The following is a 16,382-nucleotide window of genomic DNA, read 5'->3' on the forward strand; positions in this document are numbered from 1 at the left end:
ATGTGCCATTAAGAATGAATGGGGAAAAATTTGTCGGAATTTGGGGAATTTTGCGGAATCGGAAAATGTTCGGAATGAGAAAAATACAAGCCACCCTTTCCTGAATATTTGGAATACGTGAAAAGTGGAATGGAGTGAATCGGGTGAATTTTGTGAAAGAAGAAGCGGGACAAAAAAGTGAGGAGAATAAAATATAATAATAACTAGAATTTTGCAATTTCTGGAGAAATTGCGTGTGAAGGCGAAATGTATGAATAACTTTTTCGGGGAATGCTGCCGAACGATGTTGAAACGTGTTGAATTACTTGAGAAATGTAGAATATTTGGAGAATTTGTGGTGAATTTCAAAATTGGAAGTTTGGAATATTTGGTAAGTGGGAAGTTGTGGAATAGGTAGGCAAAATATGAACAGTTGAAAGTTGAAATGGGTTGAATCTGTTGAAAAATGCAGAAATTAGAGTAGAAAAACGAAATTTTGGAGAATTTGGTTGAATTTCGAATTTGGAATTTTTGGTAAGTGGGAAGTTGTGGAATAGGTAGGCAAAAGATGTACAGTTGAAAGTTGGAACGGGTTGAATCAGTTAAAAAATGTAGAAGTTAGAGCAAATGTTGAATCACCATAGAGAGAATGAATGGGAAAATAAAAAAAAGCAATTGCGCCAAAATCTTTCTAAATTTGGAACAAAACAAAAAAAACGGCCTCAGGAGGTTCACTTTTGGGGTAAAAATGTTGAAACGGGTTAAATCGGACAAAAAACGAAGACGTTAGCGCAAATGTAGCTATTTGGGGCACTTAGTGTTGAAATAAGGTCACTTCCGGCTTGATTCGGGTCATTTCCGGTCTAATTTGGGTCACTTCCGGTTTATTTGGGTCACTTCCGGTTTAAAACAGGTCACTTCCGGTTTAGCTGAGGTCACTTCCGGTTTATTTGGGGTCACTTCCGGTCCAAAAGGGTCACTTCCGGTTCATTTGGGGTCACTTCCGGTTTGATTTGGGGTCACTTCCGGTTTACCAGAGGTCACTTCCGGTCTATTTGGGGTCACTTCCGGTTTATTTGGGTCACTTCCGGTTTAATTTGGGTCACTTCCGGTTCGTCTGAGGTCACTTCCGGTTTATAAGGGGTCATTTCCGGTCTAAAAAGGTCACTTCCGGTACATTTGGGGTCACTTCCGGTTTGATTTGGGGTCACTTCCGGTTTACCTGAGGTCACTTCCGGTCTATTTGGGGTCACTTCCGGCCGGTTTAATTTGGGTCACTTCCGGTTCGTCTGAGGTCACTTCCGGTTTATTAGGAGTCATTTCCGGTCTAAAAAGGTCACTTCCGGTACATTTGGGGTCACTTCCGGTTTGATTTGGGGTCACTTCCGGTTTACCTGAGGTCACTTCCGGTCTATTTGGGGTCACTTTCGGTTTGATTTGGGCCACTTCCGGTTCATTCTGGGTTCATTGGTGGCACTTCAGGGTCATCCAAGATGGCCGCCACACTGGAATTGGGGGTCAAGGGTTGAATTGTGTAAGCATAGTGGAAGTGGGGGTGAATGGGAGTGAATGTGGGAAGAATAAGGTGAATTAAGTGAATAAATTTGGAATGGGTTGAATCTGTTGAAAAATGTAGAAATGAGAAGGGAAAAAGGAATTGGGTGTGAATTTCAAAATAAAAGATGTGAAGTTTTTGGTAAGTGGGAAGTTGTGGAATAGGTAGAAAAATGATGAACAGTTGAAAGTTGGAATGGGTTGAATCGGTTGAAAAATGTAGAAATGAGAAGGAGAAACGGAAATATTGGAGAATTGGGTGTGAATTTCAAAATAAAAGATGTGAAGTTTTTGGTAAGTGGGAAGTTGTGGAATAGGTAGAAAAATGATGAACAGTTGAAAGTTGGAATGGGTTGAATCGGTTGAAAAATGTAGAAATGAGAAGGGAAAAGGAATTGGGTGTGAATTTCAAAATAAAAGATGTGAAGCTTTTGGTAAGTGGGAAGTTGTGGAATCAGTAGAAAAATAATGAACAGTTGAAAGTTGGAATGGGTTGAATCGGTTGAAAAATGTAGAAATTAGAGTAGAAAAACGAAATTTTAGAGAATTTTGGTTGAATTTCAAAATAAAAGATGTGAAGTTTTTGGTAAGTGGGACGTTGTGGAATAGGTAGGCAAAAGATGAACAGTTGAAAGTTGGAACGAGTTGAATCGGTTGAAAAATGTAGAAGTTAGAGGTGAAAAACGAAATTTTGTGAAAATTTGTCGGAATTTTTAACGTGAAAACGTGAAATTTTCGAATTTGGGAATTTTGGGAATGTCGAGAATCCTTCCGAATGTGATTAGAATGTGCTGAATGATGTGAATTTCAAATTGGAACGACGTAAATGTGAAATGTCGAATGTGCCATTAAGAATGAATGGGGAAAAATTTGTCGGAATTTTGGGAATTTTGCGGAATCGGAAAATTTTCGGAACGAGCAAAATACAAGCGCTCGTCGCGTGAATATTTGGAATACGTGAAAAGTGGAATGGAGTGAATCGGATGAATTATGTGGAAGATGAAACGTGTCAAAAAAGTGTGGAGAAACGTAGAGAATAATAATAATAATAATAATAGAGAATGGTGTAGAATAACATATGTGTGAAGGCCTTCGCCTTCACACAATAATAACTAGAATTGCAATTTCGGAAGAAATTGCGTGTGAAGGCGAAGGCAGATGTTAATTTACAAACGTTAAGCGTTAAAAATGATGAGCGGGAAGAATAGAAAGGGAAAATAAATTATTGTGAAATAAATGGGAAAATGTTACAAACACATGTTACAAAAAGGTACAAATGCACATGTACAAAAATGAAATGTTACAAATGTTACAAAAAAGGTACAAATGATAAGGGGAAGAATAAAGAGCAAAATAATTTATGACGCCCAAAGTGGGAATCGAACCCACTACAGGAAACTGGCGGGGGTTGACATTGCCATTGTGTTTCCAACTGAGCTAATAAGGCTCCTTTCTCAGTAATGGTTGAATGTGGTTAATGTAATGAATGTGTTTGTTGAATGCGAATGCGTAATCAAAGTGGTGGAAATTGCTTAATGTAATGAATGTTGAATGCGAATGACAAAAGTCACAAATGATAACCGTTGAAAATGATAACCGGGAAGGATAAAGAGTAAAATAAATAATGACGCCCAATGTGGGAATCGAACTGACGCGGGTTTTGATACCACTCGGGAATGATGCTCGTGTACTGGAATCACTTGTGTTTCCCACGAGCTAATTGAGTCCCTTACTATGTCGTGGTTGCAATTGGTTAATGTAATGAATGTGTTTGTTGAATGCGAATACGTAATCAAAGTGGTGGAAATTGCTTAATGTAATGAATGTTGAATGCGAATGTTAGTTACAAATGATAAGCGTTGAAAATGATAAGCGGGAAGAATAAAGAGTAAAATAATTAATGACGCCCAATGTGGGAATCGAACCCACTACAGGAAACTGGCTCGGGTTGACATTGCCATTAAGAATGAATGGGGAAATAAAAGGCACAAATTTGCTAATTACTTAAAAACGGTAAATGTTATGAACGCGAAAAATACTGGCAAGCGTGCCATGAATTTTTGGAACGTGTGAAAGGTTGAACGAGGTGAATCGGTTGAAGCATGTGGGAGTAGTTAGATGTCAAAAAAGTGGGAGGAATAAGTTGTTTAATAATAAAGTACAATATCAATGTGTGAAGGCCTTCGCCTTCACACAACTAGAATTGCAATTTCGGAAGAAATTGCGTGTGAAGGCGAAGGCAGATGTTAAGTTACAAACGTTAAGCGTTAAAAATGATGAGCGGGAAGAATACAAAGGGAAAATAGATAATTGTGAAATAAATGGGAAAATGTTACAAATACATGTTACAAAAAGGTACAAATGATAAGCGTTAAAAATGAAACGTTACAAATGTTACAAAAAAGGTACAAATGATAAGCGTTGAAAATGATAAGGGGGAAGAATAAAGAGTAAAATAATTTATGACTCCCAATGTGGGAATCGAACCCACTACAGGAAACTGGCTCGGGTTGACATTTCCATTGTGTTTCCGACTGAGCTAACGAGGATCCTTCCTTCTTGCTGGTTGAATTTGGTTAATGTAATGAATGTGTTTGTTGAATGCGAATGCGTAATCAAAGTGGTGGAAATTGCTTAATGTAATGAATGTTGAATGCGAATGACAAAAGTTACAAATGATAACCGTTGAAAATGATAACCGGGAAGGATAAAGAGTAAAATAAATAATGACGCCCAATGTGGGAATCGAACTGACGCGGGTTTTGATACCACTCGGGAATGATGCTCGTGTACTGGAATCACTTGTGTTTCCCACGAGCTAATTGAGTCCCTTACTATGTCGTGGTTGCAATTGGTTAATGTAATGAATGTGTTTGTTGAATGCGAATACGTAATCAAAGTGGTGGAAATTGCTTAATGTAATGAATGTTGAATGCGAATGTTAGTTACAAATGATAAGCGTTGAAAATGATAAGCGGGAAGAATAAAGAGTAAAATAATTAATGACGCCCAATGTGGGAATCGAACCCACTACAGGAAACTGGCTCGGGTTGACATTGCCATTAAGAATGAATGGGGAAATAAAAGGCACAAATTTGCTAATTACTTAAAAACGGTAAATGTTATGAACGCGAAAAATACTGGCAAGCGTGCCATGAATTTTTGGAACGTGTGAAAGGTTGAACGAGGTGAATCGGTTGAAGCATGTGGGAGTAGTTAGATGTCAAAAAAGTGGGAGGAATAAGTTGTTTAATAATAAAGTACAATATCAATGTGTGAAGGCCTTCGCCTTCACACAATAAAGTGAATGGAGTAGAATAACATAAGTGTGAAGGCCTTCGCCTTCACACAATAAAGTAAATGGAGTAGAATAACATATGTGTGAAGGCCTTCGCCTTCACACAATAATAATAATAAAGTAAATGGAGTAGAATAACATATGTGTGAAGGCCTTCGCCTTCACACAATAATAATAATAATAGAGAATGGTGTAGAATAACATATGTGTGAAGGCCTTCGCCTTCACACAATAACATATCGTCTCTCATATTGGATCTTTGCAAGCACTTTATTTTCATTTGACTAACAGAAACAATTCAGTGCATTATGTTTTAAAATCCATATGTCATTGTGATCTTAACATGACTACCCATGTCATATTTTCATGTAATAATTTTCATAATGATGATTCCTTTTGTGGCCTGCAGCTCACCCAGAAGGAATCACTTGTGACTTTGCTTGACAACCGCACTTGGGCCAAACAGGGCATTGCTGAAGAGTTTGACTTCATGGGACACTCCCAGGCCTGGCAACATCCGCAGGTCAATGTATTTGTCACACTGGTCCTCTTCATTGTCATGAAGGTAGGTGATGAACACAGAAAAATTAACAGTGAGCATGATTATTTCATGTGTATATGGTTAGGCTTGATTTCAGAACTGAAATTAAAATCTTAAAGCTGTTTTTAAAGGAAACATTTCACTAAAATGAATTGTTAGACCAATATACATTAAGTACTATATCTATGGTATTCATATAAAGATAAAACAATAAGTCTATAAATGTATGTTTTATAGATTGTCGCTGGAGTAACAATTCTTCCAGTCACTAAATTGGGCATTATTGAGAATCCTGCTTACTTTGAAATTATGCACGATTATACATATGTATTTGTGGTGGGACATACACTACCGTTCAAAAGTCTGGGGTCACAAAATTGTTTGGGTGACCCCAAACTTTTGAACGGTAGTGTAAATATTATTATAGTAAAATATTATGAATTAAATATTATAAATTATATCTTATTTGTACAAGATTATATATAATCGCTGAATATAAGTATACATATATATTAAGATTTTTTACACAGAAGATTATATATATAATCTATAAATAATTATCTAAATAAATATATACACGTCAGGTAAATAAACCTAAAACAAATTGTTTGATATAGAAGAACCAGAGGATTAAATATATACACTACCGTTAAAAAGTTTGGGGTCACAAAATTGTATGGGTGACCCCAAACTTTTGAACGGTAGTGTATATACACACACGCACGCACGCACGCACGCACGCACACACACACACATTGAATCTGTAATACCTCCGCCTAATTGCAGCCTTTGGTTTTCTTGGATTCAGCATGGTGGTTTTCAAGGCGGAATTGCTCTCTTAGTCTCCGTCTCTGTAATAAATAGTTGTTTTATTCGTCATGGCAGCCATCTTTGCCTGTGCTCCTTTCCAAACAAACTTTCATTCCGCCTACCAAGCTTTACTATTAGGGGTGTTGAAGGAGGGGGGGGTTCTGTGAAGGATGTTAAATTAATCAGTGCTTGTAACTGTAACAAATAGTTAAAATGCTGTGTTCACAAAGCAAGTTTTGTGTACACATCTACACAAATCTGGCATACCTTGTAGCAGAATCCCATTATCCTGGAAAGCAATCATGAAAACTGTTCGCTCCCATTTTGAAGTTTGCATCTTTGTCAGTGATTTTGTGACAAACTGTTCTTGCTTATGTGACACAGTCTAGTTAGAAATCCAGGACTTCTTACAAAACATCTTGAAACTCATCATTGCAAATATGAAAATAAATTAAAATACACTAAAACGTTACTAGTAGTTACGACAGTTTTGACAATGTGGAATGGGCAGTCACTGGCATACAATTTTTCTGAAATACACCTAAAGGTGATAAAAGTACAACTGTGAAATAATCTGAAAATATCTTCTAATATTTTTATACTCAATATAGCATCACGTACATAATGAATTTGCAATCAATCGGTGTTCTTTTACCTTTTATTATTTATTATTGTTATTTATAGTGCAGCAAGGATTCTCATGGGAAATGCGAGCCAAACACTCATATGTGACAATGTGTGTGACCATGCCACAATGAGTAAAAAAAAAAAACTATTGGTTTCCATTACATTACATCACCAGTGGTAGTTTCTTCCACTCTACAAGAATGTTGCATAAGATCACTGCTTGTGACACTTGGGCACAAAGTGTCCTCACACAGCTAAAACCTGATGTCCACAGTGTGCACCTCCTACTCATGTACTGTATATCCTCTTGTTAGAGAAGCGGAGGCAGAAAAGGTCTTGCTGTACTGTAATGACGATAACTGTGACAGCATCTAATTTTGGCCTTACTTTAGATTGAACAGATTAGATGATAAAATAATAAGAATAATAAATTATGTATGGTTATTAAAAATGTATTGTGTGTACCTTTATTGTCTGGTTACATTAATATAAACCTATAGATTTAATGGGGACATTGCAAAATGGCCATGAACAACAATCAACGATAAAAATGAAAAATGGTTCAAAATGGAAGTAAGATCAAGAGTATTACTTCAATAAAGACAAACTCTAATCCAACTGTCCTATTTTAAAACTGTGGATAAAAAAATAGGGCCAGAATATCTTAAAATAACTTAAAAAAAGGATACTTTTGAATATTCTATAACCCCGCAGACATTACATTCACAGCAAATGTATCAAACTAGTTCGTAACCAATTCAATAAAGTCACAATGAGATTTTTAGTTCCTAGATCCTTTCAATTGTCTTTTGCTGGAATAAAGATTTTCGTGGCTGAAAAATAGCCTTAAAAAGAAGAGGATGAGACCATGGAGGACAGCCAAATAGTCTGCTTTGTTCTTTGTCTGACCCATTTTGTTTATTCATTTCTCAAACCCTCTGGTGCATGACAGTAGCTTTGCATTGTGTGAGCGTGCACCTACGCACTTTAGTGCGTGTGTGTGCGTCCGTGTGCGTGTGTGTGAGAGTGTGTGTGCATGTGCATGTAGAGGTGTGTGAAAAAGACAGCAGTGTAAGGTTACATGAGAAGATCTGATACTTTGTGGTGGCAGTCGGCCTTAATTACATCTAGCTATAGTGCAAGGAGCGGAAGAGGAAGACGACTGGAAGTATGCAGGGATGTGGAGACAGCAACTGTGATTAAGAAGTCTATTAAAATGTTGATGTTTTTACATTGATGAGATCTGCGCAATGGCTTACTTGTAAACTAATTTCGAAGTCTTCATTTATCAAATGCAATCAGATACGGTATTCTCAAAAATGATTCAGTATTTCACCTGCATTGGCCTCGGGAAGCTCCAATTTGTAATTTTGTTTGCAGTAGTTAAGCTCATTATTACATTCTCATGACAACATTCTTATTCTTAAGGTGTGAGACATTTATATAAAAGAAAAACTTATTCGCCATCAGATCACATCAAATGATCAGATCAAAATGTGTTTGTGAGTAATGCACTAATGCATTTTCTGAAACAAAAGCTAAAAGGTGCCTACCCACATACCAGTGGCAGCATTTACATTTTATTTTCAATTATTTTCTCATGACTCCTCCAATCTTTTGATGCAGTGTTGTTCATTCATTAGAACCTGAACATTATTCAGAGCTCATTAGAAGGACTGTCAAATTAAGAGGGACCGTGACAATTTAATCCAATTTGAGCAATCAGCCGCCTTCACATTCTTCTCCTCACTGTCAATGAGATAGTAAAGAGAAACTAATTTAAAACTATCAATTTTCTTTATCTTCTGCTGTCCTAACTCTCCATTATTTTCTTCCTAAGTTCTGGATGTCTGCCCTGGCCACAACTATTCCAGTACCCTGTGGGGCCTTCATGCCAGTATTTGTTATAGGTAAGGCACTAGCCATATGTCTTTTTGTATTTTAACCATTAGAAATGAATGTACGTTTGAAATGAACTGAACAACGTTGGTACCATTGATGAACAAAGGAAAATTCAGTTGACTGAATTCAGTAAAGCACTGGAGAAAAAAAGAAAATACTTTAACTGCAAGTGATGAGAAGCCAGTGCAGTCCCATCTATAATCTGGACTCAACTCAGTGATCTCCTCCTTAATTCTTGGCAACATATCGTAGTCAAAGCACAAACTGTTTACAGTTGTTTTATTAATTGCTTCATTAAAATCCAATCATTTAGGAGCAGCATTTGGTCGTCTGGTGGGAGAAAGCATGGCGGCCTGGTTCCCAGATGGCATTAACACAGATGGCACCATCTACCCCATTGTGCCAGGAGGTTACGCTGTTGTTGGTAAGCAAAAATAACTTTCTTGTCAAGTGCTGTGTGTGCGCGTGTGTGTGCTTTTGCACGTGTGTTGAAAAGCTTAACTTGTTGAAAAAAATAATGGCCACAATGATCATCTATATCAGTGATCCCCAACTTTGTAGCACCAAGGACCAGCTTCTCAAAAAGCAGTATTATAATGAATAAATACAAATAAATGAAAAACTAACAAATGAAACTTACTATTACACTAATTATAGTTCTAATTAGTGTGCTTGTGCTTATTTGGTAATGGAAGACTCCAAGTGTGGTGCTTAAGTCTAGTCTTCTCCAGAAATATGTTTTGCTCAAAATGTATGGTAATTTTGTTTTTTGGGGGTTTTTTGGACTGGGGTTGAAGGGTTGAAGACAGCTCCTCATTTGCGAGTCTGTCGCTACATAACGCAGAGCGAGTGTTGCTTTTTCCTGGAAGTTTTAGGTTCATCTTTTGTCTCAAAATTTGACCTTGACCTTTTCTATAAAGTATTGTGTATTGCTAGCTTGTGGGCTTATAATTTTAAATCACTTCTCATGATCGAGATGATCATAGTCATGGACAGATTCACAGGCAGATGCAGTTCATTTTCAAAATAAAACCTCTTTCACACCGATATCCACTTACTTATAAAACCAGGTTTCAAAACATTGTAATTCAAACATCTATAAATTAAGTTGTTTTCTAAATGATTTAATTAGAAACCAAAGAAATAATTAATTAAATTATGTCAAATTATTTCTCCTCTCTTTTCCCACTTCAACAGATGTTAAAGTTCAATCAAGCAACATTAGTGTGTCTCATTCCTCCGATACTCAAGCAGACAAACATCTTTCCATCAACTAGTTGCTCTTTTTAAACCTCTGCCGTCCAGCTTCAAAGTCTGAGCCCTTCCAGATGAGTTACTGCTACCCCATATGCTGCTAATTTAATCGTACCGTATCGTTAGAGGCTGCAGATTGTGTTTATTGTCTATTATGATTATTCTGATGTTGTGATTCACTACAACTAATGACTCGGGCCTTGACATTCTGATGAGCCTCTTTAATTCCACCAAGGACCTTGGGGTGCATGTGAAATGTGAAGATGGGATGTAGCATCCATCAGAGGGGAAATTGGACGAACACGGCCAACTTTAAATTATGTGAGAGAGTAATGAAACCTCCATCTTAGGAATGCCATTTGTTTTGCCTCACTTTGTATCGCCTTTCACTTTATTTGAATGCGTTAATTCCTCTGTTATCCCCATCTCCCCATCATCCCCAAGTATCTATTTCAGTCTTTTGACAGGTCTGATCTGTTTTGCCGGTTGAGCAGTGAAGGTTCTCTTCACATCACTCTGTTGCTCCAGTGGAGCATTTGTGTTGTTATCCACAACATTATTGGTCAAACGATATGGATAATCTTAATTTCTTTTTTAATTAAATTAGCTGAAAAGGCAAGAGAAACGATAATTGGATAAAGAGAATCCAGTGCCATTTTGAGCAGTTGATTTATGTTACAGCAATATGTTGCTTTCTACATTTGTCAAACCGTTAATCCTCAATAACTCATCACATTTTTGGAAATGTCATATTAAGGAACTAAGAACTTTATGAAACGACATATTTGGAATGATGGGGCAGAACAAGCAAAACAATTACTGTTAAAAATGTCCATGCCATCATGAATGCACTGTATTTCTACATCTTAATTGATTTTTGAATAATTTCTTCTCATTCTGTTTGCTGTGCATAATGTGGTGGGTATTTTACATAATTGTTGGAAGGAACAATCGAGCGGGCACAAACACACATCCTGTGTTTTTGGGAAGAATTTTTTCAGTTATTATAATAACGATATGAATTGGCAGTTGCCATTAATAACTAGTGTAATGATTTTATTGCTTATACAACACATTCAGGTCGGGAATGGGTTTGTTCCTGATCCCCTCACAGAAGACGAATTAGGACTGCATGAACTGAGGAAAACGGAAATTGTAAACCACCTTCACCACGTTCTTACTGCATCTCGTGCAAACTAATAAAAGAGCTAAGGGATTTCAGAGTGAGACCATTAGCTTTAAGCTTTCTGCCGTGATGTGTTTCGAGCAACTGGTCAAGCCCTTTCCGTTTTTTTTTTGCTTTTTTTTTGTCAAACGACCCGAGTCAGTGTAGTTTGGCGTTAATCAACTTAATGTACTTTACAAGCACCTCAAGGACAAAAATCCACGCCTTACCATATTTTAAACAGCCAGAAGAATATGCTATCTACAAGAGTGTAGCCTGGCAGCGGTACTTTTAAATTTACAGTATATACTCAAGACTTTTGGCGCTGTAGGCATTTTGTTAGAGGTGCTGACAATACAGTCCAAGTCTCTCTCCTCGGCAATGCAGAGGTTCATCATGAGCTAATAGTGGCAGGTTGAAAATGTAATGTCCTCCTCTTTCCCAAAAAAGTAATTGTACGATTACTGATTTTAGCAAAGTTTTATAGCCACTCATCAAATTGTAGGCGCAGTTGTAGAGGTACCTCGTTATACCTAAGGATAGTTATTAACAAATATTTGTCCTGCAATCCCAGCACAACAAAGACATGCAATAGATTTTTTTTCCCTGTTCAGAGTAAATTATTTTCCAGTCATTTTTAACTTTTTTTTTTTATTTCACTCTATGAAAGGGGATGGATGGATGGATGGATGGATGGATGGATGAAAATCTGCAGCAAACAATAGTCTGCCAATTGTTAGAAAAGCCAGCAAAACAAGTGGCCGATGTCTTGAACACAGCTCATTTCCACTTACAAAAGCCTGAGACAATTTTGTCTGGTCCATTTCTTGATGGAGTTATTGACATTCAACTGCAAAACCAATGCATCTAAAAGGGAAGTCCATTGTTGTCTTTACAATAATACTGTACGTTCTATGCAGACCCACTAGTCTAAACTTAATATTTATGGATAAGAATTACCAGTAAAATCAACTTGTATGCATCTCAGGGAGTGCATATTTTGTTACTTACTATCAACATCACAGATGCTCATATTAAGAAAACAGATGTCCTGTGAATGGTCATATTGGTTTATATTACTTAGTGGTCATATCACTTACGGATATTTTTTTATTGTAAAGATTTTGAAATTCATGACAGCTTTATTTATATTTACTTGTTACCTGCCTTTTAATAATAATAATAAATTATATTTATAATGCACTTTATATTCGGAGGAATCTCAAAGTGCTTTTCAGGTTAACATGACTCTGGGATGGTTCTAAAATGTTATTAAGTCACACTTATTTTTTTAGTTGGGCTTGTCCTGGTGCAACTGGTACGTATTGAAATTAGAGCGAGGGGCTGGCACACAAAATTCCTGTTCCCTATTCGTATCTCCACATGCATCATGTTGGTGACCCCTGGACTAGAGTGTCATTGTTGTCCAGTCTTTCGATGTCAACTGCAATTTGTTCTTCTGCTCAGCTCACTGTCTTCTTACCCATTTCCAGGTGCGGCAGCATTGTCAGGGGCGGTGACCCATACAGTTTCCACTGCAGTGATTGTGTTTGAGCTGACTGGGCAGATCTCTCACATCCTGCCCGTGATGATAGCAGTGATCCTCGCCAATGCTGTGGCACAATCGCTGCAGCCCTCCCTCTACGACTCAATCATCCGTATCAAGAAGCTGCCCTATCTCCCAGAGCTGGGATGGGGACACCATGAGTAAGTAAAGTGGACATTGTTGGAACTTGGGCGCTTCGTGTGTGTGTGCTTAAGCGTTCACATTCCTTATTAAGTACGCCTGGCGTTTGAACTAAAGCGACCCACATGTGCAATGAAAGAGTAAACATCACTCCAACGTAGTGCCTAATTGTGGGTGTCCCAAAATTCCTAAGATCTGAATTGCCCTTAGTAGCGTCACTCAAAGCAAACAGGTCCTGGGTGAGAGACCGGACAAATGATGAAGAATAAGGTCGGACTCTCTTCCTCATTTTCTGTCTGAGGACAGGATGACGTGATTTGTGGGATGTACCCATTTGGTGGAAGCTAGCTTTCACAGTCTTACAGTTTCTGTCGAGTGGAATTATCAATGAAATGTGCTTAGGAGAAAACACAGTTTATTTAGACGTGCTTAGCCTAATAGCTCAAAGTTGCGTTGCCTTTAATTGCTTTTTTTTGCAGTTGCTTTTATGCCCATTAATAATTTATAGCAACCAAACAATACTGAATAGAAGTGCCAGCTGCTTGGTGTTCTGTGAGCTCTGTGAGACAGCACAGAATTCACTTTCTCTTAATTGTCCGGAACCTTTTATTGTTATGGATGTTGCCAAATCATTAGACAACAATGATAGCTTGGCTGCATCGTTTACAAAGTGACAATAATGAGATTATTATTATTATTATTATTGAATCCTCTATCTGTTCATCTTTGTGTGTGGCCTTCCCCTGAGGTGCCTTCTTCTGGCCTCCTGCTTGGATACCTCTATTTCTTCAGCTGTACCTCAGTTGACCTTCTCAAGCTATCTCTTCAGTTTGCATTCCTCTCTCGCCTTCAGTTTTCTTCTTTATCTCTTCTTACTGTAGGTTGTGACCTCAGGGGCGAGCTTTATGTCCACTGCCATCATTAGTTTTTTTTGGTTGCTTTTTTTAAATCAAGGAACACAATGAATGTAGTGTATAAATGCACTCGCACGCAACTGGGAAGTTGATGCAAGTGTATTTGTTTTCTTGCATAAAAATACACACCACTTATATTTTATGATCGATATAAACTCCACATATAAATGTTATACACATTTGGCAAACCACCTTTGGGTCCAGAGAATCTTAATACTGGAAATTGCTCACCAAGAGAACACATAGTGTGCTGAGTGTGCTTTTCTCATTCATATTTATGTGCTTATTTATGCCCTCCATCAATCCATCCTTTTATATACCGCTCATTCTCACTCTGGTTGTGGATGAACCCAAGCCTATCGCTTGGGTGAGAGCCACCGTACCTGATTGCAATATGGGTCATCTTCAACATTTTTAACACAACATATAATTGCAGAATAGTTGCATAACTCCATTTGTAATAATACAGTACATGCACAAATTCTGGATTTCTTGCACAACGTTCTCCATAGCCAAGCAACTTAAAGCCTTAGATTGCTTTGTATCGTTCAAATACAAATTAAAATATATATAATATTTGTGTAAACCTGTTTTTAATATATTTTGCCAATATTCCCTAGGTTCTCACTTTGCTCATGTGACAACTACCCATAAAGTATTGGGGCAATACTAAATACATTTCTTTTCCATTACCCACCTCACTAATAGAGCTTTGAAAGACGGAGACATTGTGCAGGAGATGAAACGGCTATTTAATTTCAGTAGGAATTCGGGCCTCCCCCAAGCTGATTTTTACTCAAATTGTTAAAAACGCACCTCCACAGATCTATTCGCCCACGCACAGAGGAACACTTGTGTAAAGGCAGGCTGCGTGCTGCGACCAGCTGAGGATTTGCTCGCACGTTCACAGTGATGACAGGACACCTTTTTGGGGGAGGGGAGGAGGTTTCTGGTGCATATACGTATGTTAGCGCGACATCTTGGAAAAGCATTGGAACAGTTACATAACGACAATCTGCATGCATGTGTGTGAATCTCTGTGGGCGTGAGTTTTATCTGTCTGTCTGTCTTTGGATTTTATTGTGCAATTTTAGCTTGATGAATTGGCCACGGGTTTCGTCACTTATCTCATGCGCTTTTCAACATTCCTTTTTCCACACACACACACGTGTATCAGCCCTTGGCAATATGGATGACCCTTGAGCCTGGATTTCTAACCTTATGAATCTGTTATCTGCTTCTCCGATTTGTAAGCAAAAGCTCAGAGCAGAACTAATCCGAGACAAATTGCCCAATGGCACGGGATGGAGGACAAATCACATATTTACATCTTCTGCTTGTATCCTCAGAGAAATTTGTTTTGGATGTAGTTGAAGTACGTTCAGAGGAATGTATTATATTATTCTCTCTTATCGACTGCAAGTTACAAAGATCTGACTGACAGACTGCGGAAGTCTTCAAAAGTTGTGTTTTATCCAAAACTACATTTGGGGACAGGTCTTTCAAGCGCAAGAAGACTCAATAGCTACTTTAATTTTACTGCAAAGATCAAACCCATGCCCACACTCGATTATAAGAGCTCTTTCTGTCCAGTGTAAGAAGCTGAAACCTAAAGAAGCTAACATTGACTGATATTTGGGACTCCACTTTGACTAAGGCCCTTAATTCCAGCTGAATGGTCTTTTGGTGGCTAGCGGCATTGTACTTATGTGCATACTTTTTGGAATTATGGCCAAAAAATTCAATCCCCATTTTCTCCTCATTCTTTCCTTCACAAGATAAGAATTCCGTCTTGCCCCATTTCCCAGCGATTTGAAGATGATTGTGTTAAAATAAAGTATATGAGCAGTACATGAACAGCATGTACGGTATTTGCAGTTTCTTTAGTATGTATTGCTCATGGCCTCTTGGTAGCTGACCTGACCAGTTATTTTCTCTTTCTTTCATCATTTTTTGGAGCGAGGTTCAGTTCTTGGTAATATTTTGGTTGTGCCATATTTTTTTCTGCTTGATGATGACTGTCCCCACTGTGTTCCAGGGCATATTTATCGCCTCGGAAATTCTTTTTTATCTTTCTCCCGACTCGTACCTTTGAACAATGAGATTCCTCTGATGCTGTAGAAGCTCTCTACGGAATATGCCGTGAGATGCGACTACAAAAATGTCAGGAAAAAGTATGCTAAAACATCAGAATTTTTTTCTGGGTTTGATCAGCGGCACTTTAAAAGGAGTGTGCTGAGCTTCTGTTCAACATGAAGGTGAACATGTGTAAAAGAGAACATACGTCGCCAAAGCTGCCGTTCTAAGTGGCTGTGCACACTTGTGCAATCATAGTATCTCAGTTAATTTTTATTCCTCTCTTTTTTTGCAATTTATTTACGTAGGTTAATTAATGTTAGGTTAAATCTCCAAAAAATGAAATTATTTTTCTTTGTCTCATTTTTATATATCACAAAAACCTGGCATTTGAGCAAGGGTATGAGAACTTGTAGCCATATGCAATATAATGCTTTTCAAAGGACAGAGCTTTCTGATGTTTCATTCTAACGCAAATGTTGTTAGGTCATTATGTTGACTTTGTCTAAAGAGAGGTCAGTGTATTGAGTTGTAACTGCAAGCAGAGCAGAGTTGGCCGGAATCTGTGTGCTGGC

General features: G+C 37.8%; 1 protein-coding gene across 3 annotated transcripts in view; it reads left to right on the forward strand.

Annotated features, from left to right (window-relative positions):
• The window catches only part of clcn2c (chloride channel 2c), a 77,225-nt gene that overhangs the window by 41,573 nt on the left and 19,270 nt on the right, over positions 1-16,382 (forward strand). For all 3 annotated transcript variants that reach the window (XM_061281192.1, XM_061281193.1, XM_061281194.1), the window contains 4 exons: positions 5,241-5,396; positions 8,650-8,719; positions 9,025-9,135; positions 12,624-12,837. In XM_061281192.1, the coding sequence (XP_061137176.1) occupies positions 5,241-5,396; positions 8,650-8,719; positions 9,025-9,135; positions 12,624-12,837 (551 nt within the window). The remainder of the gene's footprint in view (positions 1-5,240; positions 5,397-8,649; positions 8,720-9,024; positions 9,136-12,623; positions 12,838-16,382) is intronic.

The sequence above is a fragment of the Syngnathus typhle genome, linkage group LG6 (genome assembly GCF_033458585.1).
Source record: "Syngnathus typhle isolate RoL2023-S1 ecotype Sweden linkage group LG6, RoL_Styp_1.0, whole genome shotgun sequence".
Taxonomy (NCBI): domain Eukaryota; kingdom Metazoa; phylum Chordata; class Actinopteri; order Syngnathiformes; family Syngnathidae; genus Syngnathus; species Syngnathus typhle.